Raw genomic sequence first — 24,575 nt, 5'->3', positions numbered from 1 at the left:
CTGACGATTTTGCAGGTTTTCCTACTTACAAAGCATGTAGAGGTCTGTAATTTTTATCATAGGTACACTTCAACTGTGAGAGACGGAATCTAAAACAAAATCCAGAAAATCACATTGTATGATTTTTAAGTAATTAATTAGCATTTTATTGCTTGACATAAGTATTTGATCACCTACCAACCAGTAAGAATTCCGTCTCTCACAGACCTGTTAGTTTTTCTTTAAGAAGCCCTCCTGTTCTCCACTCATTACCTGTATTAACTGCACCTGTTTGAACTCGTTACCTGTATAAAAGACACCTGTCCACACACTCAATCAAACAGACTCCAACCTCTCCACAATGGCCAAGACCAGAGAGCTGTGTAAGGACATCAGGGATCAAATTGTAGACCTGCACAAGGCTGGGATGGGCTACAGGACAATAGGCAAGCAGCTTGGTGAGAAGGCAACAACTGTTGGCGCAATTATTAGAAAATGGAAGAAGTTCAAGATGACGGTCAATCACCCTCGGTCTGGGGCTCCATGCAAGATCTCACCTCGTGAGATGTGATTTTCTGGATTTTTGTTTTAGATTCCGTCTCTCACAGTTGAACTGTACCTATGATAAAAATTACAGACCTCTACATGCTTTGTAAGTAGGGAAACCTGCAAAATCGTCAGTGTATCAAATAATTGTACAATTATTTACTGGTTTCTGGGAAGCTTTTAGCAAAGTTCAGAAATGCGTTCTTGCCAATAAGCCTGTTGAATATCTCTTTCATGCTCACTGATCTGGTGGTGTAGATTCACTGTATTAGAACATTGCAGGTTGTAGCGAGCAAATGGTTATTAGTTAAAAATCCCATTTAACACTAGAACCGCCTGGCCTTTCTGCCTATAAGTACCCGCTAGAGAACACGTGAGCTTCAAGTTTGCGGAAGATCATTTTCACCATAAAAATGCACCTTTATAATAAAAGCATTACATGCATAATTGCATTTGCGGTCACTTTTGATCATGTTTTTTCCCGCTAATGGAACATTTGCGCTTATAGCCTACTACCATGTGTGCATTGCTGTGCTTATAATGTGAAGAAATAGCCTAATAGTTTATCAGCATTTTAAGTTAAACGTTCTGATCTGTTGTGTCAGCCACATTGCATAAAAAAGTTTTTGTTGATGCTAGTGGTTGTATTAATTTGGGATCTATCACATCCCACAACTGTCCCAGACTATTTTGGAATATTTATTTCTCGCAAAGAATAGAAGCGGTCAACTTTTGTACTATGGGGGATATAATAGATTGACATAGATTAGTGCTTTTGCTGTTTGTTAGGCCTATTTATCTTGATGGCTGAGGAAAGTAAATGTGGACAGTTCTTCCAATATCTTAAATATGCACCTCGGAATTGCGCGCAGTTGCGTCCCGATATGTCTGTCTTCACTTGTAGCCTGTGAGAAAGGCCCAATCACGTGATGGAGAACCATGTGAGTGAGAGGTGCTTCGGATTGCGCAGCACACTCAGGGAGAAGGCCCCAACACAGCAATCCGGGCTGCAAAATGCATTCTTTTAGGGTGCAGTACGGCCAGAAAGGGGATGCTGCCGTGAAATTCGAGGCATTATCAAGTGCTTGTCAAATTGTGATTGAGAGACTATTGGAGTGTGTACAGCCCACACAAAAAAATGCCTTTCAAGTGACTTTTTTCAAATCATCATTAGAGTCGCATCATGCAGCCTTACAATGTATTACAAATCAAAACATATAGCCCAACGTAGAACAACTAAAGTTACATTAATAACTTTAAATTAAGCATTTAAAAATATCTATATTTAACCTTTATTTAACTAGGCAAGTCTGTTCTTATTTACAATGACGGCCTACCAAAAGGCAAAAGGCGGGGACAAAACAAACATCACGACAAGAGAGACAACACAACACTAAATAAAGAGAGACCTAAGACAACAACATAGCAAGGCAGCAACACATGACAACACAGCATGGTAGCAACACAACATTACAACAACATGGTAGCAACACAACATGGTAGCAGCACAAAACATGGTACAAACATTATTGGGCACAGACAACAGCACAAAGGGCAAGAAGGTAGAGACAACAATACATCACACAAAGCAGCCACAACTGTCAGTAAGAGTGTCCTTGATTGAGTCTTTGAATGAAGAGATTGAGATAAAACTGTCCAGTTTGAGTGTTTGTTGCAGCTCGTTCCAGTCACTAGCTGCAGTGAACTGAAAAGAGGAGTGACCCAGAGATGTGTGTGTTTTGGGGACTTTTAACAGAATGTGACTGGCAGAATGGGTGTTGTATGTGAAGGATGAGGGCTGCAGTAGATATCTCAGATAGAGGGGAGTGAGGCCTAAGAGGGTTTAATAAATAAGCATCAACCAGTGGGTCTTGCAACAGGTATACAGAGATGACCAGCTTACAGAGGAGTATAGAGTGCAGTGGTGTGTCCTATAAGGTGCATTGGTGGAAAATCTGATGGACGAATGGTAAAGAACATCTATCCGCTCGAGAGCACCCTTACTTGCCGATCTATAAATTATGTCTCCGTAATCTAGCATGGGTAGGATGGTCATCTGAATCAGGGTTAGTTTGGCAGCTGGGGTGAAAGAGGAAACGATAGAGGAAACCAAGTCTAGATTTAACTTTAGCCTGCAGCTTTGAAATGTGCTGAGAGAAGGACCGTGCACCATCTAGCCATACTCCCAAGTACTTGAATGAGGTAACTACCTCAAGCTCTAAACCCTCAGAGGTAGTAATAACACCTGTGGGAAGAATGTCATTCTTCTTACCAAACCACATGACATTTGCCAGCTTTTTATAAGACTGTATCATCTGCATATAAATGGATGAGAGAGCTTCCTACTGCCTGAGCTATGTTGTTGATATAAATTGAGAAGAGCGTGGGGCCTAGGATTGAGCCTTGGGGTACTCCCTTGGTGACAGGCAGTGGCTGAGAAAGCAGATTTCCTGACTTTATACACTGCACTCTTTGAGAGAGGTAGTTAGCAAACCAGGCCAAAGACCCCTCAGAGACAGCAATACTCCTTAGCCGAACCACAAGAATGGAATGGTCTACCGCATCAAAAGCTTTGGCCAAGTCAATAGAAATAGCAGCACAACATTGCTTAGAATGAAGGGCAATGGTGACATCATTGAGGACCTTTAAGGTTGCAGTGACACATCCATAACCTGAGCAGAAACCAGATTGCATACCCGAAAGAATACTATAGACATTAAGAAAGCCAGTCAGTTGATTATTGACAAGTTTTTCCAACACTTTTGATAACCTTTCTGGCGCAGGCGTTCCGCTAGAGACCCACCTCGACAACATCCGATGAAATTGCAGAACGCGAAATTCAAATTACAGAAATAGTCATATTTAACATACATGAAAATACAAGTGTCATACATCAGAAAAAAGCTTAAAGTAACTAACTTTGGCCTTCCGGATAGCCTGAGTGACACTTATTTCTCATTTGCCTGAACGAGAGCCAGTCAGCCTGAGTATGTGTGTGCCGAGCCTTGCGCCAAATGCAATTTTTAAGGTGGAAACTCTGCAAGATCACAGTCGAACCAGGGGCTGAACCTGTTTATAATTATAATTTTCTTTATTGGGCGTGTTTGTTAACAAAACCTCTGAAAATATCAAAAAAGAAGGTTCAAGTGTCTTCGACAGAGCGGATCAAGCTGATTCTGTATACCATTTTACAGAGGCCAGTTCATGAAGGAAGGCTTGCTCATTAAAGTTTTTTAGCAAGCGTCTATGACAAATTAGGACAGGTCATTTCACTGAGCAGCCGTTACGAACACAGGCTGTAAAACAGTGATCACTAAGGTCATTACAGAAAACACCAGACTGATACCTATCAGGATTATTTGTGAGGATAACATCGAGGAGAGTAGTATTTTCTGGGTGTTTGGAGTCATACCTTGTGGGATTGGTTAGAATAGGATGGGAGGCCAAAAGTCTGTGTAACCAATAGAGAGTCAGAGTCCCGAGGTTGGGAACAAACTTATTCTTTCCCACGGTTGGGTAAAGAAAGTTTGTAGTCAACAAAGTATGCAGGAGTCATGAGGCAAATAGTGAAATAGCAAAATGCACAAGAAAAAAATTAAATAAATAACAACTTGCGGCTAGCCATTGTAAGTTCAGAGTCACTCGCCCCAACAGTGCGTGTGTGCTGGAGACGAGCGATAGCTCTGTAGAGGGGGGAGTGTGGTGGGGGTACCTGTACCAGACAGGGGGAGACAGGCCAGGGCAGGTGGTGAACAGATCGCCAGGTGGAATCCAAGCAGCAGTGCAGCAGGCAGCGGGAATAGGTGTCACACCCACTTGGGAGAGCTTTATTTCTGGAGGCAGATTCTTGTAGAAAATGCCAGTGAATGGTCTTTGAACAGCAGGAGGGGGCTTCAGAGGACGCTTCAAAGACTCCTGCCACTTGTTGGGCCCAAAGGCATAGACACCTTTTACTTCACACCTTAGTGCTAATTGAAGTTGTATCTGGTCTGTCCTTGCAAGCCTGGCAGCCTTAACTAAGCATTCAGTCCCCATAAAGTCAAATATATCATTGTAATGTACTTTATTTTTCCTTTTTTTTCTTATTTTTTCTTCTTCTTCTTGGCTTTCAAAATAGCATCAGACCAAACACTACTCACTCAGTTCCAGGTTGGATGGTGTCCTCAGGTCTCTGCTGTTTGTTTGCTTGAGCACCCTCCGTATAGCTTGGAAAAAGGAAACCTTGGTAGCAGTAATCTCTCCGGTTAATTTTGGTCAAAATTAGGTTGTAGGTTTGGAGTTTTGATCTGGAGCGAAGGCCATGCTGTGGAGGGTAGCAACCTGCATATGTACCTCTATTAAAGCATTGCTCCTCTCCTCTCTTCCAAAACCCATCAGTCACAAGATGACTCTCCCAGCCTCAGCCACAGTGCTAGAGATCCGGCTGCATGCCCACAACACTACTCCCACATAGTCTAATCTATCCACAGGGTCCTCCAATTTCTAGCTCTGTCCAAGCTGTCTCAGTGTTAGACTAATGCTAATCAATTGATCTAGTTCCAAAATGCAAAGGTTTGAATCACAAACCATATATACACATGGAGGTGATGTCTCTGTCTCCAGTGTCTGAGTGAGCCTATAGGAGTAGCTGTTTCTTTATTAACCGCTCAACACAGAATAGCCGCATGTGCACACTCCCTCAAATCGTTTGGAGAAAATATTTATATTTTATTCAGCTTTGTTCAATTGAATCCTTTATACTATAAAATCATATAATATAATGCCACGGAATTATACACAAATCTTGTCTGCTAAATGAACTAGTGTAGCCAACAACCATTTGGCATAGCCACATTAGGACCTAACATAAGGACAACTCTGAGTATGCTATTCTTTTCTTCTGAAACGGACTTCATTTTCTTCATATCTATATTACATGGATTTATTAGAATGGCTTCTAAGCCAGGAGATGCTAAATGTGTTTATGTTAATTAATGGTCAATTACCGTGAGACCGACAGTTATTTCCTTGACAATAACCGTCTGACATAATTTTGTGACCGCCACAGTCCTAGTACCAACCCACAAGGGTAGGCAACAACACATCTGCCGCGCTGATCCTCAACACTGGGGCCGCTCAGGAATGTGTGCTTAGTCCCCTCCTGTACTCCATGTTCACCCATGACCGCGTGGCCAAACACGACTCAACACCATCATTAAGTTTGCTGACGACACAACAGTGGTAGACCTGACTACCGACAACAATGAGACAGCCTATAGGGAGGAGGTCAGAGACCTGGCATTGTTGTGCCAGGACAACAACCTCTCCCTGAATGTGATGACATGACGTTGGCCTGATGGGGAAGGTTTATGACCCCCAAAATACCTTTCCCCTTTTCTCTCTCCCTACTCTACAGAGTGACTCCTGGAAAGTCCTTTGTTAACATAGAGAGAGTCTTATAACATCAAAAGAGTGGGAAAAGGAACCATATTTCAGTAATCCAACCAGCTGAAAATATGCGTTGGTACTTAAAGAATATGATGCCAGATCAGTTGTCATCTGAGACATTATTACTAATGATAGGATGACATAAACTGTATCTTGGAAACATTATACATTTTACATTTTACATTTTAGTCATTTAGCAGACGCTCTTATCCAGAGCGACTTACAGTAGAGGGCATACATTTTATTAAATTTTTACATACTGAGACGAGGATATCCCTACCGGGCAAGAGCAGACGCTCTTATCCAGAGCGACTTACAGTAGAGTGCATACATTTTATTACCTATTTTTTTTATTTTTATATATTTTTTTTAATTATTATAAAAAAAAAATTTTTTTTTTTTTATAGTTATAAAGCTATAATAAATTATAGTTATCAGATTCACATGGAATTGTTGTGCAATTTAAATGTTTAAATATGAAACTATTTGTGAAAAGATTAAATGTAATTTAGCTTCTTAATGAGAGAACAGCTTGTCATAGAGTAAACTCTGCCAACTCAGTGGCCCCGCCCATGTGAACAGACAGTGGTTGTAAACTATGAAACACGGCCCTCTCTCCCAACCCTATATAAGCCCCTTTACGAAAATGTAACTTTCTGTTCCAAGGACGTGTGGACTTGAGGTCCCCACGTTGAAAGACAAAGACCACCTACAGAACTAAGCCAACCTCAGCAAGAACCTAACGAAATTAGCATTGAATTTCAATATGAAAGTGACGACCTACACACCGGAAGGATGAATTTCGACTATACCAGCCAGAATATAGCATGAGCTTAAAGTATGGCAACTTGGTATGAACTTTGAACTCTTATTCACTAAAGAAGTGATACCTCCTAGCCGTTGCGTTAGCAACAGCAGCTGTAAACGTGGGATAGGAGAGGACGGACAGAGTATCCATTCTACCACGCTCCAGTTCACCACTAGACATTCTTCAGAGGACCAGAGATCCATGCTGGACCAACCCGCCTACTATCTACGACCAATCTACCGAAGCACAGCTCAGAGTAAATATTTTGTGCATTTTCCTTTTTCAAATGGGCGGTAATTTAGAATGCATAAGCTACGGTATTTACGATAGCATAGCTTCTCCCTTTGTTACTCAGTCTTCCCTCTCTTTCATTCAAAACCCAACCCCCTTTCTTTGTGTAACCAGCCGTCATATCTGTTCCGTCCGCTAGGGACGTTTTCCTTTATGACACAATTTGTAATCAATGTATGATCCATTCTGTGTAGATGTAATTCTGTGTGATTATTTAGGTATTTAGTAAATAAATAATTAAACCAAATTTTCTATTGCTGACTCAACTTGTTAGCCAGGGTTCGTGAAGATAACCAAGAATTTACAACTTTCAGATGAAACTGAATAAGGCGGCGATTAAATATTGACTGCTATTGATGTAAAATATTACCAGGTCTTTAAGAGTTTATTCGGAAGATAACAGCTCTATAAACATTATTTCGTGGTGCCCCAACTTTCTAGTTAATTACATTTGCATGATTAGCTTAATCAGGTGATATTAATTACAGAGAAATTATTTTATAGAATAGCATGTCATATCACTTAATCCGGCATAGCCAAAGACACGACAGTGAGCAAGACAAAGGAGCTGATTGTGTACTACAGAAAAAGGCGGGCCGAACAGGCCCCCATTGACATCGACGGGGCTGTAGTGGAGCGGGTTGTGAGTTTCAAGTTTCTTGGTGTCTACATCACCAACGAACTATCATGGTCCAAACACACCAAGACGGTCGTGAAGAGGGCACGTCAACACCTTTTCCCCCTCAGGAGACTGAAAAGATTTGTCATGGTTCCCCAGATCCTCAAAAAGTTGCACCATCGAGAGCATCCTGACCAGTTGCATCACTGCCTGGTACGGCAACTGCTCGGCATCTGACCGTACGGCGCTACAGAGGGTAATGCGTACATCACTGGGGTCAAGCTTCCAGCCATCCAGGACCTATATACTAGGCGGTGTCAGATAAAAGCCCCAAAAATTGTCAAAGACTCCAGTCACCCTAGTCATAGACTGTTTTCTCTGCTACCGCACGGCAAGCGGTACCGGAGCTCCAAGTCTAGAACCAAAAGGCTCCTTAACAGCTTCTACCCCCAAGCCATAAGACTGCTGAACAATTAATCAAATGGCCACCCGTACTATTTACATTGACACCCCCCCATTTGTTTTTACACTGCTGTTACTCGCTGTTTATTATCTATGCATAGCCACTTTACCCCTACCTACATGTACAAATTACCTCGACTAACCTGTACCCCCGCACATTGACTCGGTACCGGTACCCACTGTATATAGCCTCGTTGTTGTTATTTTATTGTGTTACTTGTTAAGATTTTTTACCTTATTTTGTTTGGTAAATATTTTCTTAACTCTTTCTTGCACTGCAGTGTTGGTTAAGGGATTATAAGTAAGCATTTCACGGGAAGGTAACCTGTTGTATTCGGCACATGTGACAAATACAGTTTGATTTGATTTGACAAGGTGCGCTGTAATTTCTTTTTAAATGATCACCAACACTGATCAATAGGCATAACACAAACTCATCCTTACGGTATTGTTGTTCTAAATTAAATCAACCTCTTCACCCTCATCATTCAGTGTGTCCTAATTTAAATTTGATTGTGAAGTAATTCCATCCATTTGTCATTCATTCAGTGGGCTGGCATGGTTTGCTTCGCTGGATAGGATATGTTTTACATTATTCTAAAGGCCTACTGCAACACGTAGCATGTTTTCATTCCCCTTATAATACATTTGATTAGTAATAGAGTTATAGTAAATACAACAGTCCCATAACAGCATCTTTTTACAAAGTCAAACGTAAAAGAGAATGTTATCAATTTATCAAATTATCTGCTGCTGATGAATAAACATAACACAAACTCATCATTATACTATTGTCTTTCTAAATGAAATCAACCTCTTCACCCTCCTTATCATTCAGTTAGGCCTAATTTAAATTACATTGTGAAGTAAGGTGCACAATTATCGCCCATTCATCCATTTGTCATTCATTCAGTGAGGAGAGAGAGAGAGACACATTAGCGCCGGGCTGGGTACCATCCTCTTACAGTAAATTGTCTTGGTGGGTTAAGTTGGGAATAGGTAAAAAGGCTCTTAATACTTTTCTGTTTGTGATTCAAAAATTCAAACAAATGAGCAGTGTAAAATACACACATTTAGGAAAAGTCAGGGAAGGAGCAGGACATACAGTTGAAGTCGGAAGTTTACATACACCTTAGACAACTACATTTCAACTCAGTTTTTCACAATTCCTGATATTTAATTCCAGTAAAAATTCCCTGTCTTAGGTCAGTTAGGATCACCACTTTTTTTAAGAATGTGAAATGTCAGAATAACAGTAGAGAGTGATTTATTTCAGCTTTTATTTCTTTCATTACATTCCCAGTTGGTCAGAAGTTTACATACACTCAATTAGTATTTGGTATCATTGCCTTTAAATTGTTTAACTTGGATCAAATGTTTTGGGTAGCCTTCCACAAGCTTCCCACAATAAGTTGGGTGAATTTTGGCCCATTCCTCCTGACAGAGCTGGTGTAACTGAGTCAGGTTTGTCGGCCTCCTTGCTCGCACACGCTTTTTCAATTCTTCCCACAAATTTGCTATAGGGTTGAGGTCAGGGCTTTGTGATGGCCACTCCAATACCTTGACTTTGTTGTCCTTAAGCCATTTTGCCACAAATTTCGAAGTATGCTGGGGTCATTATCCATTTGGAAGACCCATTTGCGACCAAGCTTTTACTTCCTGATTGATGTTTTGAGATGTTGCTTCAATATATCCACATAATTTTCCCTCCTCATGAAGCCATCTATTTTGTGAAGTGCACCAGTCCCTCCTGCAGCAAAGCACCCCCACGACATGATACTGCCACCCCCATGATTCATGGTTGGGATGGTGTTCTTCGGCTTGCAAGCGACACCCTTTTCCTCCAAACATAACGATGGTCATTATGGCTAACCAGTTCTATTTTTGTTTCATCAGACCAAAGCACATTTCTCCAAAAAGTATGATCTTTGTCCCCATGTGCAGTTGCAAACTGTAGTCTAGCTTTTTTATAGCGGTTTTGGAGCAGTGGCTTCTTCCTTGCTGAGCGGCCTTTCAGGTTATGTCGATATAGGACTAGTTTTTCTGTGGATATAAATATTTTTGTACCTGTTTCCTCCAGCATCTTCACAAGGTCCTTTGCTGTTGTTCTGGGATTGATTTGCACTTTTCGCACCAAAGTACGTTCATCTCTAGGAAACAGAACGCATCTCCTTACTGAGTGGTATGATGGCTGCATGGTCCCATGGTGTTTATACTTGCGTACTCTTGTTTGTACAGATGAACGTGGTACCTTCAGGCATTTGGAAATTGCTCTCAAGGATGAACCAGACTTGTGGAGGGCCACAATTTTTTTTCTGTGGTTTTGGCTGATTTCTTTTAATTTTCCCATGATGTCAAGCAAAGAGGCAATGAGTTTGAAGGTAGGCCTTGAAATACATTCACAGGTACACCTCCAAATGACTCAAATTATGTCAATTAGCCTATCAGAAGCTTCTAAAGCCATGACATAATTTTCTGGAATTTTCCAAGCTGTTTAAAGGCACAGTCAACTTAGTGTATGTAAACTTCTGACCCACTGGAATTGTGATACAGTGAATTATAAGTAAAATAATGTGTCTGTAAACAATGGTTGGAAAAATTACTTGTCATGCACAAAGTGGATGTCCTAACCGACTTGCCAAAACTATAGTTTGTTAACAAGAAATGTGTGGAGTGGTTGAAAAACGAGTTTTAATGACTCCAACCTAAGTGTATGTAAACTTTCAACTTCAACTGTAGCTTAGCAAATGTCAGTGGCCGTTGGCCTACGGCAGTTCTAGTGTTAAGGCTGAGTCCCAATTTTGTTTACAGTACAACATTAAACAAGATTTTACAGTAATTTAAATCAGAATACAGCAGCATACTGTCATTTTATAGAAATGACACCTCCACATTGTTGTATATATTTACTTTATTTTTACTGCAACTTTAGGCAAAGTGCAGAAATGTATTCTTGGCAATAAACATATAGTATTTGTATTTGTATTTAGTCAATCTCTATTATGCTCATAGACCTGGTAGCTCAGCAGTAACTTCAAGTAGCTAGCAATCAAGCGGTTGTGAGTTCAAAGGTTGAGTCCCAAGTAAGCAGCATACTGTCCATTAACACCTTAATTTAGCTGTAAAAAATACAGTAACTAGTTGTAGATTTGAAAGTGAATTATTCTTAATGACATTTGACATCTTGGCTTTCACATGTGCTCAAATGTTGTCACATGTAATTTCATGGTATCACATGTTGAAATGTTACATCCCCATGTTGTCCAATAGAATTCACATGAGATCATGTTTTCACATGTGCTCAAATGTTGTCACATGTGTAGTGTCATGGTATCACATGTTGACATTTTGCAACCTCATGTTGTCACATTTATTTCACAATAACTTCACAAAATTGTGTTCTCACATGTTGACATGTTGTCACGTGTAGTTTTAGGCTTCCACGTGCAGCAGGTAGATATTCAGATTGCACGGCTGAGTAGGTAAGAAACTTAAGAGAGGTTGACAGAGAGCCAGGAGGAGGGAGGGAGTGAATGAGGCAGGAAGAGGGAGGAGAGGAGGAGACAGTGATTGACAGGTGCCTGGGGGTATTAGGGATGGGAGGAGCCAGAGAAGGATGTAATAACCTGTCTGTAATGAGGTATCAAACCATATTAGTTCTGGGGTTAGCACAGAGCAAGACCAGCCAACTGGACTAAATGACTTCTGGTGTGAAGTCTATTAGTGTTAATGGCCTAATTAGGAGCGATTGTTAAGCTAGTGACGTTAGTGAGGCTGCTTCTTGTTGTGTTCGCCAGGTCAATTAAGACCGGCTAGCGCAAGTAAACAGAATGGGTGTTTTCTATGTACTGTATGTAGTGCAGCATGCTATGGAAGTAGCAGATTGAATCAGAGGGATCCCCTGCAGTAGTGCGGAGAGCGAGGTAGAAAGAGAAGGGGGAGGGATAGGTAGAGGAGGAGAGAAAGCTGACAAGTGATGTTTTGTGCGCCGCAGTCTAACCTTGCGGAAGAATGTGGAGAATTCAGTCTTGAGCCAGAACCTTCAGGGTGACTTTAGCCCGAGTTTCCTCCCCCTTTCCCTCTCTCTCTATAATGAATACAATTAACCTTTGCGGAGCTCAGTGCAGTGTGCATGGCGTCCAGCAGGCTGGGGGAGTCAGCAGGCTGGGGGAGTCAGCAGGGTGGTGGAGTCAGCAGGTTGCGGGAGTCAGCAGGGTGCAGGGATGTTGGAGAGTGATTGATTGATGTTCCATTGGACAGTTACTCTGTGTCATGTCCCCTTTAATTGGTCTGGGGAGGAGTGGAGGAGTTGAGAGAGGGATGGAGTGAAAAGGAAAAGGGATGGAGAGAGGGAGGGAGGAGAGAGGGATGAAGAGAGGGATTGGGAGAAGGATCGAGAGAGGGATGGAGAGGGATGGAAAGGAGGAGTGAAGAGAGGGATGGAGAGAGTCTGAAAGGGTGACACTACCCTTACGGGAAAACCAAATGAATTTCACGTGGTCACGTGATTTAATGTGAAGTTAATGTGATAACAATATGTGAACCCTTGTCTTCCAAAAAGGATTCTTCTGATCAAAACAGTTAGTGGTAGAACCCTAACCCTCCGCAAAAAAACACTTTGGAAACCTTTTTTCTAAGAGTATATTGGAGGGCAAGGTCCAAGTTCCCTTCTGTCGCATCTTCTTCTTGTATGGAGGAAAGAGGAGGAATCAATGATTTGAGAAGCAGCCATAGTGCATCCAAAAATCACAAGAACATCTAGAAAAATAGGTGTGAATGAAGCCCATAGGAATGCCAGTGGGCATAGAAACATAGCAGTCAACAGGGTCAGTAAGGGTTAATATTGACATTACTGGTCCTCATCTCTAGCCAGTTCCAGACAGACCTTGTTCTCTTTCTTTCACCAGATGTTGTGCGTCTAGCTGGCCTGCTTGTTGTCTATTTCCCCTCCCTTCCCCTTCTCTCCCTTCCACCCTCCCTCCCTCTAACTCTCTCTCTCTCACTCCTTTTCTCTCTCCTCTCTCGCTATCTATCTATCTATCTATCTCTTCTCATCTTATAACCTCTGTCTGGGCAGATCTCTTTACCTTTCCCACTCCATTGTGTCTATTGATCTTCATCTGAGGTCAATAGCTTTTTAAAGCACCAAGATCGAAACTCCAGCTGATCCTCCTCTATCCTCCCTTGCTTTCTCTCCTCTCTCTCTCCCTATCCTCCCTTGCTTTCTCTCCTCTCTCTCTCTCTATCCTCCCTTGCTTTCTCTCCTCTCTCTCTCTCTATCCTCCCTTGCTTTCTCTCCTCTCTCTCTCTATCCTCCCTTGCTTTCTCTCCTCTCTCTATCTATATCCTCCCTTGCCTTCTCTCCTCTCTCTCTCCACCCTCCCTTGCTTCTCTCCTCTCTCTCTCTCTATCCTCCCTTGCTTTCTCTCCTCTCTCTCTCTCTATCCTCCCTTGCTTTCTCTCCTCTCTCTCTCTATCCTCCCTTGCTTTCTCTCCTCTCTCTCTCTCTATCCTCCCTTGCTTTCTCTCCTCTCTCTCTCTATCCTCCCTTGCTTTCTTTCCTCTCTCTCTCTATCCCCCTTGCTTTTCTCCTCCTCTCTCTCTCTATCCTCCCTTGCTTTCTCTCCTCTCTCTCTATCCTCCCTTGCTTTCTCTCCTCTCTCTCTCTCTATCCTCCCTTGCTTTCTCTCCTCTCTCTCTATCCTCCCTTGCTTTCTCTCCTCTCTCTCTCTCTATCCTCCCTTGCTTTCTCTCCTCTCTCTCTCTCTATCCTCCCTTGCTTTCTCTCCTCTCGCTCTCTCTACCCTCCCTTGCTTTCTCTCCTCTCTCTCTCTATCTTCCCTCTCTTTCTCTTTCACTCGTCCCTCTCTGTCTCTGTCTCTGTCCCCCTTTTCTGCAGCATTGATCCGCAGGGTCAGGGAGTGCTTTCCCACTACAGTAATTTGTAGCCCAAGGTCACCAGGTTATGTGCCTTTATATCTATCTGTCGGATCGCAGACAGGAACCGCTTGGAATGCTTTCAAAGTTAAGTGAGTAAGTGGCGTGACTGTGAAGAAAAGGGTTTAATTTACTGGAGCTATTTAGAGCCAGAGCTCAGATCATAACTTTTAGATTGTGTAATCTAATTTAACTCAGTATTAACATGTTATTGTGTGTCAGTTAAATGTTCTGACAACTTATCAGGGCAGAATGACATCGTTTTGAAGACTTGTCTTGTAACATGACTGATGACGTGAAGGTGTTAAAGATAGGTCTGTTAACTGTTTCTGAAATACCAGCACAATACAGCCCTGGTTACAGGCGTTGTGAACAGCTCCCCCTATTGGTTGTGTGTTGTAACGTCAGTCTGGCTCCAAGAAGAGAGTTGCAGTAACCACCAGTATTTTATGTCAACAATCTCTGATTATCACACGGAGAGTTTGTGCAGGAAAATGTATAGACCAGACACTCTCTTTGTTTTGAAAAAAAAGCCTTGAAGTCAGAGTAGCTAAATAGACCAAAGGAAAGATTAGATTAGACAGAGTCCCAGATATAATTGCAGGGTATAATTGCAGGTAGCTGCCTATTGGTGGCTATTCAGTAGCCTGATGGTCTGGGGTGAAAGCTATTGGCCAGTCCGACAGTTTTTGCAATGATGGTCATATACTGCCCGTTTCTGAGTGATGGAAGCGTCTAGAACAGGCCGTGTCTCGGGTGGCTGAAGTCCTCCATGATCTTCTTGGCCTTCCGACACCTGGGCAGGCAGTGGGCACACATTGGTGCGTTCGGCTGACCGTACCACCCACTGTAGAGCCTTACAGTCAGCGGCGGTGGAGTTGCCGTACCAGGCTGTGATGCAGTCCGACAGTATGCTCTCGATGGTGTTCCTATACAACACTGTGAGGGCCCTCAGGGACAGGCCTCATTTATTAAGCATCCTGAGGTTGAAGAGGCACTGTTGTGCCGCCTTCACCACGGTTTGACCCATTTAACTCCTCGGAGATGTGTACGCCGAGGAACTTGGCGTTTTTGCCCGTCTCCACAGCGGCCCCATTGATGAGGATGGGGGTGTTCCCAGCCTGGTTCCTCAGTCAGCTCCTTAGTTTTGCCGACATTGATGGAGAGGTTGTTTACCTGGCACCACACAGTCAGAGTGCCTACCTCCTTTCTGTAGGCCGTCTCGTCGTTGTTGGTAATCAGGCCTTCTACTGTCGTGCCGTCAGTGAACTTGATGATGGAGTTGGAACTGTGTGAGGGAGTAGAGGAAGGGACTGAGGACGCACCCTTGTGGTACCCCCGTGTTGAGGATCAGTGTGGAGGAGGTAATGTTGCAAACCGTCAGAAAGTCCAGGTCCCAGTTGCATAGGGAGATATGTTCCTTTGGTTTAGTGGAGTCTGGCTCCCTGAGCAATCTGACCAAAGCTCCAGGGCTTGTGTTTGATTCCAGTTTCAAACACATCGAAGTGAGACAAGGGACTCTGACCGTTCAAAAGTTTCCTATTACTCACCAGTGACCAAGGAGAGTCTAGATGCTATCTCTGCTTTCTCTGCATTTCTCCTTTTGTGGTAATTTCCTTGTGTGATATCCCCCACTTTCATAGCAGACATTTACTGTACCCAGACTTAGAGAGCATGACTTACTAAGTGTGTGTTAGTGCTTTATCATTAATTTGACATTATTACTACGTCCGGCTAAAAGGGGTATGGTATTGTATATTATGTGTTTCGGTGCCCCCACATGGGGAGGAGTTGGTACTGCAGCTCCATGGGGTGTACAGTGAACTGAAGATTCTCAATTGCATACTCCTCGCTTCCTCTCTCATCACCTCCTTCACAAAACCCATTGGAGGAGAAGGTCAGAGGGAGGGACCTTTCCCAGCCTATGGATTTTGACGAGGAAAGAGGAGACAAGGAGTATGCAATTGAGAGGAGGGTGTGGGTGGGCTGGTGGCTGCTGGATACATAAGACCTACATTGTTATTGTTGTTGTTGTTGTGCTTGTTGTTGTTTTTGACTCTCTAGGGTCTGCTTCAGTAATACATTCAGGAATAGATGAGGAGGTATATGTAATCCCACAGTTTGTGTGTGTGTGTGTGTGTGTGTGTGTGTGTGTGTGTGTGTGTGTGTGTGTGTGTGTGTGTGTGTGTGTGTGTGTGTGTGTGTGTGTGTGTGTGTGTGTGTGTGTGTGTGTGTGTGTGTGTCTGTGAGTGCTCCTCTAATCTCTTGGGGGTAATTTCCCTCTGGGAATAGATGAACTTGAGAGTCATTATCATCAGGCTGTATGTAGGCTCATTTCTCTCTCACTCTCTCTCTCTCTCTCCCTCTCTCGCTCTCTCTCTCTCTCTCCCTCTCCCTCTCTCTCTCCCTCTCTCTCTCTCTCTCTCTCTCTCTCTCTCTCTCTCTCTCTCTCTCTCTCTCTCTCTCTCTCTCTCTCTCTCTCTCTCTCTCTATCTCTCTCTCTCTCTCTCTCTCTCTCTCTCTCTCTCTCTCTCTCTCTCTCTCTCTCTCTCTCTCTCTCTCTCTCTCTCTCTCTCTCTCTCTCTCTCTCTCTCTCTCTCTCTCTCTCTCTCTCTCTCTCTCTCTCTCTCTCTCTCCCTCTCTCTCTCTCCCTCTCCCTCTCCCTCTCCCTCTCTCTCTCTCTCTCTCTCCCTCTTTTTTCCTTGACTTTCTTTGTTTCATTTTCTCCTCTTTCTGCAATAGCACAGTTCCACCTGATTTGTTGAATGTACATATCTGTGGTTCTGATGTGGGTGTATTGTATGTGTTCCAGTCATGTGGGTGTATTGTGTGTGTTCCAGTCATGTGGGTGTATTGTGTGTGTTCCAGTCATGTGGGTGTATTGTGTGTGTTCCAGTCATGTGGGTGTATTGTGTGTGTTCCAGTCATGTGGGTGTATTGTGTGTGTTCCAGTCATGTGGGTGTATTGTGTGTGTTCCAGTCATGTGGGTGTATTGTGTGTGTTCCAGTCATGTGGGTGTATTGTGTGTGTTCCAACTCTCTGATGAGTGTGTATTGGAGATGTTCCAGATATATAATGTGTGTCCGTTTTGCAGGTACCTGATTCCCTCCCTGGACCGTTCCCATGCTGGCTTCTACCGATGTATCGTCAGGAACCGTGTAGGAGCCTTACTACAGAGGAGGACTGAAGTACAGGTGGCATGTAAGTGACTGTGTGTGTGTGTGTGTGTGTGTGTGTGTGTGTGTGTGTGTGTGTGTGTGTGTGTGTGTGTGTGTGTGTGTGTGTGTGTGTGTGTGTGTGTGTGTGTGTGTGTGTGTGTGTGTGTGTGTGTGTGTGTGTGTGTGTGCAAGTGGAAACAACTTCGATATTGATTGTAGGTAGTGTGTGACTATCCCCCTGACAGTGTGACTGTATCCAGGTAGGTGCCCTTGCTAGGAGCTGTGGGAGAGTGGGACATCTGCGTCAGGGGGTAAAAGATCTACCTGCATCTCATTTTCTGAGCGTTTGTCCCCCCAGACAGCTGTTCCACTCAACCCTCTCATTAGATGGATTATGTTGTGCTGTTGTTTTTAACTTTCCACCATTTTATAATATGACTCCCACTTATTTTATTCCCTTCTTTGTCAACAACATCTGTTAGTCTCAGAGAGTTTTGAATATGTTTCCATAAATTCAGATTGAAGTTAAAGTACTCCCCTCCCTAGCATTCATTCTACTCTTATCACCACTGCATTATTACACTGCAAGCAGGCAGACTGGTGTGGCGGTCAAGACGGTGTCACGGTGAATGTATTTCCCTTTAATCTCACAGTGTGCTGGCCCCTACTTGTCCCGTGACACTAGAATAGATGGACCCCCCTTCAAGTTAATCAGCAGTCATTCTGGCTGCAACATTTTAACTGTAATTAATATATTTCATATATATGCTACCGCAAAAATGTTGATGAAGGCCTTGGGTAACATTAGAATATGATTTATATTTTATTTCAAATAACACATTTTCATTAGTTTATGTTACTGTAGGCTATATGTAAAAAATGATAAAATAATTTTTTTAAATAAACACATTTCAAGTGTTAAATCAATTTTATTCATTGAGTGAACTATGAAACAGAAAAAATATGTGTTGGAATATGATAACAGCTTTTTTTATAATGATTTTAATAAAAATATAAAATTATCCCAACCACCAAGACGCACGGTCAAAAGACACACAGTTAAATGATGAAAACATCAGTAGCCTAGACATAAGCGCCAAGTGGCCTTGATAAATAGTGAAACTCAGCACAAAATCATTAATGTCATTATAATGCATATTAGTGTCTATGACAGCAGTCAAAAATAGTTAATTATATGCTTATAAGGTCTACATCTTCACACAACGTCATCAGTTGGATTTCATTTAGCTGGGTAGCCTAGTAGTTAGAGCATTGGGCCTGTAACTGAAAGGTTGCTGGATTGAATCTCCTAGCTGACAAGATACAAATCTGTCATTCTGCCCCTGAGCAAGGCAGTTAACCCACTGTTCCCTGGGCATCGAAGACATGGATGTTGATTATGGCAGCCCCCGCACCTCTCTGATTCAGAGTCCTGATAAGACTGCTGGGATTCAGTTGACTGATAAAGGATACATGCCATTTTAAGATGATCATTTGAATGGATCAATACAATAGAAGGGTCCGCCCTATTCTTCTTTCACAGTTGGTGATTACATCATTTTGCATTGTTCGCTTCCCCTCACTCATCAAGTCACCCATTCTCCCCCATCATACTATACTTCATTTATTGAATCTCTTGTTATATGTGTGAAATTAGTTTCGTTATAGTTTAGGTTCACTTTCGAGGCAATTATCGGGGGGGATTATCAGCTGGGCACTGCACTTACATCTGTCTGAAGGAGCAGAGCAGGCCCTACTGTTGGAAGGAGGGCCAACGGGGGGAAACGATTGAAAAAATGACATGCTCTCCTAAAACTGGGTGTAATTCATGTTCTGTTTGTGATATTAAGATTCTAACACCGACAGTGTGTTATATAGACTTATTTCGTAAAAGTCAAGGTTGGTGGGGGGCATGACTAAAAAAATGAAATCACGAGCCGTCAAAATGACTGCTTTAGCGGTTCTAGTGTTAACACGCCAGGGACATGTGACTGCTTGTGACACAATTTTGCATCTGACTGAACAATGTATCCAATCAGGCATGAGGGTGGAATAGAGGACCAAGCGCTCCCAGGGGTATAGTCACTGATGGTGACAAACACACACCCGTATCCCTCCAACTCTCTCTCTCTCTCTCTCTCTCTCAGCCATTGTCTCTCACACACACAGGGGATTTGAACTTAGATTGGCTTACCCTGGCCTCAGACCATTTTTAATAGTACTTGTCTTGATATTAACCTGTCTCATCTGATTGCAAACCCCTCACGGATTGATTAATGTAAAAAATCCAGCAAACTCCTTGCTGATTGACCTAATTCTGACAAATAGCCCCCCCTAGTACTTGTCCAGTGGTGTCTTTGCTACTGATCTCAGTGATCACTGTCCTATTGCATGTATTAGAGATACCAAACAGATTAACACTGATCCTTGTATAATTATGAAGATAAATGTTGTTGTTTTTGAATCCCCACAAGCTTTTCATCATGATATGTGTTACTCTGACCTTTTCTTCATCAGCTGTGTGCCTGACCCATAATTAACTCTAGAATTGTTCTCATCTCTCTGGCAGACAAACATACTCCCTTTAAATGCCTTAGAGTAAAAAACAGAACAAATCACTGGTTCTCTATGGAACTTCCAGATCTTGTTATGTTGAGAAATCAGGCATGGGCCAAGGCTAGAAAAAAACACTCTGTAGCTGATTCAAGTGTTACTGTTTTTTTAATATTTATTTCTTCTATTATTATTATTAATATTTTATTGTATTCTGCATTGGGAAGGGCCTGTAAGTAAGCATTTCACTGTAAGTCTACACCTGTTGTTTACGAAGCATGTGACAATTAGAATTTGATTAGATTTTTAGTTTTTCCAAGCAATTGAGAAATAGATGCACTTCCTCAATCAAGAAAGCTAAATGGAGCTACTTTCTCAGACTCTGCAGGTGATCTGTCTACATTTGGAAAATAGTTAAAGCACTGAAGTGTGAAAAATCCTCTCCTTCCCTGCCTCAGCAAGTTGTGTCAGTTGTGGCATCATTACTGAGTAAAATTTGATAATTGATGTTTTTAATCAGGATTTTATCTCAGCAGGCTTTTTATTTGAAAGAAATGGTGGTTCATTCGACCACATGCCCGCCTGCCCCTCTCCCATCTTCTAGTTGGCTCGATGGAAGTTCTGTCAACTTCTAGTAAATCTTTGTTTTCATTTTGACAACTTTCTTCTTGTGATGTGCTAGACGTCTTGCGCAAGATTTATGTAAAAATATTAACTGGGGCTGATTTTCTTGATCCTTTCTTGCTGCAGGTTTCTGCTCCTCTGATTGCATAATCTTGAACACAATATGTTTTACTTAACAGTTCTTTTCTGGTACCATATCCCAGGGTCTGGAAGGTGACCCATATACTCCTCCTTCACAAAGGCGAGGCCGTGTGACCTAAATAATTATTGCCCCATTTTCAAACTCTCTTGCCAAGCTAAAATTCTAGAAACCTTGGTAAATACTCAACTTATATCCTTTTAAACTACTAAATGTATTCTAAATGTACACCAGTCAGGTTCCAGACCAGGTCATAGCACCATCTCGGCTTCTTATTTGGTTTTAAATTATGTTCTTATTTGTTTGGATAAGAAGAAACAATGTGCATCCATTTTTATTGATCTAAAGCATTCGACACTGTGGACCACTTATTACTTATTCAGAGGCTTTCATCAATTGGCCTGCACCAGGCTGCACGTAGCTGCTTTGAATATTATTTAAAGTACAGAACACAGTGTGTATTTATTGATGGTGTTATATCAGGTTTTCTGTACATAACAAAGGGTGTCCAACACGGATCGATTCTTAGTCTGGTTATTTTCACTATTTACATTAACAATATTGTTTTATCTCTAAAAAAATATATTCTTTCACCTGTATGCCGATGACACTGTGGTGTATGCTAATGCATGGCTCTGTCAGAGCTTCAATCTGCCATTATTGCCCTGCAGAAAGCCTTAGTTGAACTGAAATTGGTACTTAATGCAGGTAAAACCAAGTATATCTGTCAGTGGTGGGTGTAGTCGGTGCATGGAAGTCAGGCGCAGGAGAGCAGAGATGAATGGACAAAGCACTTTACTTAGGCAATCATAATACAGTCATAATACACATGTTAATTAGTAGGAGATGTAAACTAGGTCTGCAGGAAGACAAGACAAAACAAATGGAAAATGAAAGGTGGATTGGTGGTGGCTAGAAGACCGGCGACGTCGACCACCGAACGCCGCCCGAATGAGGAGAGGAACCGACTTCGGCGGAAGTCGTGACAATATCTTATTTTCCAAATCACGTAAAAATGAATTTGATGATTTATGCATACGTACTTTGGATGGTGTCCCCGCTTGTAAATATCTGGCCGTCTGGATTGATGGAAAGCTATCTTCCAAAAAGCATGTTGATGAGTTAGTTAAGAAATGAAGAATTAAAATAAGCTTATTCTATAGGAACAGGTCCCATCTTTCGTTAAATAGCAGAAAACAAATCATTCAGACAATATTCATTCCGGTTATTGACTCAGTTTATTATAGCGCATTGCGCTTTATTACGGGTGCTAGGTTCAGTATACATCATTGCATTATCTATCAGAAAGTATGCTGGCCCTCTTTGAAGTCTCGTAGATCGATGCATTGCACTCTTTTTGTCTATAAAGCCATCTTGCTTAGACTTCTGCCATACCATACCTCATTGATAACCTTCAAACGTATAAGTTACCAGGGATGGCCAACCCTGGCGAGCCCTTCAGTCTCCACCAACTTAGGTGAATCTGCTTTTAGTTTTTTTGCGCCTCTCATGTGGAATAATCTCTAAATGTGTAAATGATGTGTATATATACTGAACAAAAATATAAACGCAACATGTAAAGTGTTGGTTTCATGTTTCATGAGCTGAAATAAAAGATCCCAGACATGTTCCATACGCGCAAAAAGCTTTTTTCTCTCAAATGTTGTTTACATCCCTGTTAGTGAGTATTTCTCCTTTGCCAAGAGAATCCATTCACCTGACAGGTGTGGCATATCAAGAAGCTGATTAAACAGCATGATCATTACACAGGTGCACCTTGTGCTAGGGAAATTAAAAGGCCACTCTAAAATGTGCAGTTTTGTCACACAACACAATGCCACAGATGTCTCAAGTTTTGAGGGAGCGTGCAATTGGCATAATGACTACATGAATGTCCACCAGAGCTGTTGTCAGAGAATTGTATGTTCATTTTTGTACCATATGCTGCCTCCAACGTTGTTTTAAAGAATTTGGCAGTACGTCCAACCGGCCTCACAACCGCAGACCATGTGTAACCACACCAGCTCAGGACCTCCACATCCGGTTTCTTCACCTGCAGGATCTTCTGAGACCAGCCACCCGAACAGCTGATGAAACTGAGGAGTATTTCTGTCTGTAATAAAGCCCTTTTGGGTGGAAAATCTTATTTTGATTGGCTGGGCCTGGCTCCCCAGTGGGTGGACCTGGCTCCCCAGTGGGTGGGCCTAAGCCCTCCCAGGCCCACCATGGCTGCACCCCTGCTCAGTCATGTGAAATCCATAGATTAGGTCCTAATTTTTTTATTTCAATTGACTGATTTCCTGATAGGAACTGTAATTCAGTAAAATCGTTGAAATTGTTGCATGTTGCATTTAGACATTTGTTCTGCATAGATATGTATAGTGTAATCAGTATTTATTGATGTGTTCTGCAAAAGAGACAGTGGTCTCAGCATGACTTCCTGCTTAAACAAAGGTTAGATAAGTCAAATCTTTGTCTTTCTCACACTCTCTCTTCCTTCTCTCTCTCTCTCTCTTTCTCTCAATTCAATTCAATTCAATTGACTTTATTGACATGGCAAGTTATTATTACTTACATTGTCAAAGTATACATATCGAAAAATTTAAATAAAATCTCTCTCTCTCTCTCTTTCTCTCTCTCTCTCTCTCTCTCTCTCTCTCTCTCTCTGTTTTTTACACACATCTCTTTCTCTATTATCTGCCACCCTCTTTCAGTTTTTCCTCCCTCCCATCTTCCCTCTATCTCTCTTTGCCTCTATCTCTTACCAACCCCCACTCTCTTTCTCTCTCTTCTCCATCAGCAGCTCGTGATGTGTTGAATGTGAAACAGAGTAGGAAGGAAAGGAATAAAGCTTCATTTTTGGGACAAATCACTTGTTCCATGCTAAACAACATTTAGATCTATTATTAAATAATTTGGCATATGAGCAAGTTGAGGAGACTAAACTGCTGGGTGTCACCCTAGATAACAAGCTGTCATGGTCAAAACATATAGACTCAATGGTTGCTAAAATGGGAAGAGGTCTGTCCATCATAGGGCTTTGCTCTGCCTTCTTGATATCTGTCGTACCTGGACTACTGCCCAGCTGTGTGGTCATGTGCAGCAAAGAGGGACATTGCAGTTGGTCCAGTACAAAGCAGAATGTATCGCACTTAGATGTACACGGAGGGCTTGTGTCAGTAACATGCATGTCGATCTCTCCTGGCTCAAAGTTGAGGAGAGATTGACTGCATCACTATTGGTCTTTGTGCGAGGTGTTGATGTGTTGAAGGTACGCACACACATCGGTACAACACAAGACATGCAATCAGAGGTCTCTTCACAGTCCCCAGGTCCAGAACAGAGGCTGGGAAACACACAGTATTACATAGAGCCATGACCTCATGGAACTCTCTGCCACCCCATGTAACTCAAGCTAGCAATAATAACAGATACAAAAAAGAGATAAAAGAAAACCATACTGCAGAAAGGGACAGTGAAGAGACACAGCCATTTTGTATATCCTGTATTGTAATTTCCAATGTATTATGTAATAGACCTAGATATTGTGTGTATGTACTGACATGTAGGCTGTGTGTGATGTTTTAAATTGATGTATTTCAGTCCTTGACTAATAATGTTCTGTATTATGTATTATGTCATGTTTCATGTGGACCCCAGGAAGAGTAGCTGATGCTTTTGCTGTGGCTAAAAGGGATCCTAATACATACCGATACCAATACACCTGCATCGGAGCGGGAGAGAGAGAGGGAGGGTGAGAGCGGGAGAGAGAGAGGGAGAATGAGAGGGGGAGAGAGAGGGACAGAGAGAGGGAGAATGAGAGGGGGAGAGAGAGGGAGATGGAGGGTGAGAGCGGGAGAGAGAGAGGGGGAATGAGAGCGGGATAGAGAGAGGGAGAATGAGAGCGGGATAGAGAGAGGGAGAATGAGAGCGGGGGAATGAGAGCGGGAGAGAGAGAGGGAGAATGAGAGCGGGGGAGAGAGAGGGAGGGTGAGAGCGGGATAGAGAGAGGGAGAATGAGAGCGGGGGAG

The 24,575-nt window shown here is 42.3% G+C and overlaps 1 protein-coding gene across 10 annotated transcripts in view; it reads left to right on the top strand.

Annotated features, from left to right (window-relative positions):
* sdk2b (sidekick cell adhesion molecule 2b) overlaps positions 1 to 24,575 on the top strand; it is a 464,977-nt gene that overhangs the window by 343,200 nt on the left and 97,202 nt on the right. For all 10 annotated transcript variants that reach the window (XM_071409554.1, XM_071409557.1, XM_071409551.1 and 7 more), the window contains exon 3: positions 17,165 to 17,271. In XM_071409554.1, coding sequence (XP_071265655.1) covers positions 17,165 to 17,271 — 107 coding nt within the window. The remainder of the gene's footprint in view (positions 1 to 17,164; positions 17,272 to 24,575) is intronic.

This window comes from Salvelinus alpinus, chromosome 7 (genome assembly GCF_045679555.1).
Source record: "Salvelinus alpinus chromosome 7, SLU_Salpinus.1, whole genome shotgun sequence".
NCBI classification, from domain to species: Eukaryota; Metazoa; Chordata; class Actinopteri; order Salmoniformes; family Salmonidae; genus Salvelinus; species Salvelinus alpinus.
Note: the sequence above shows the minus strand (reverse complement) of the source record. Positions and strands in the feature narration are given on the sequence as shown.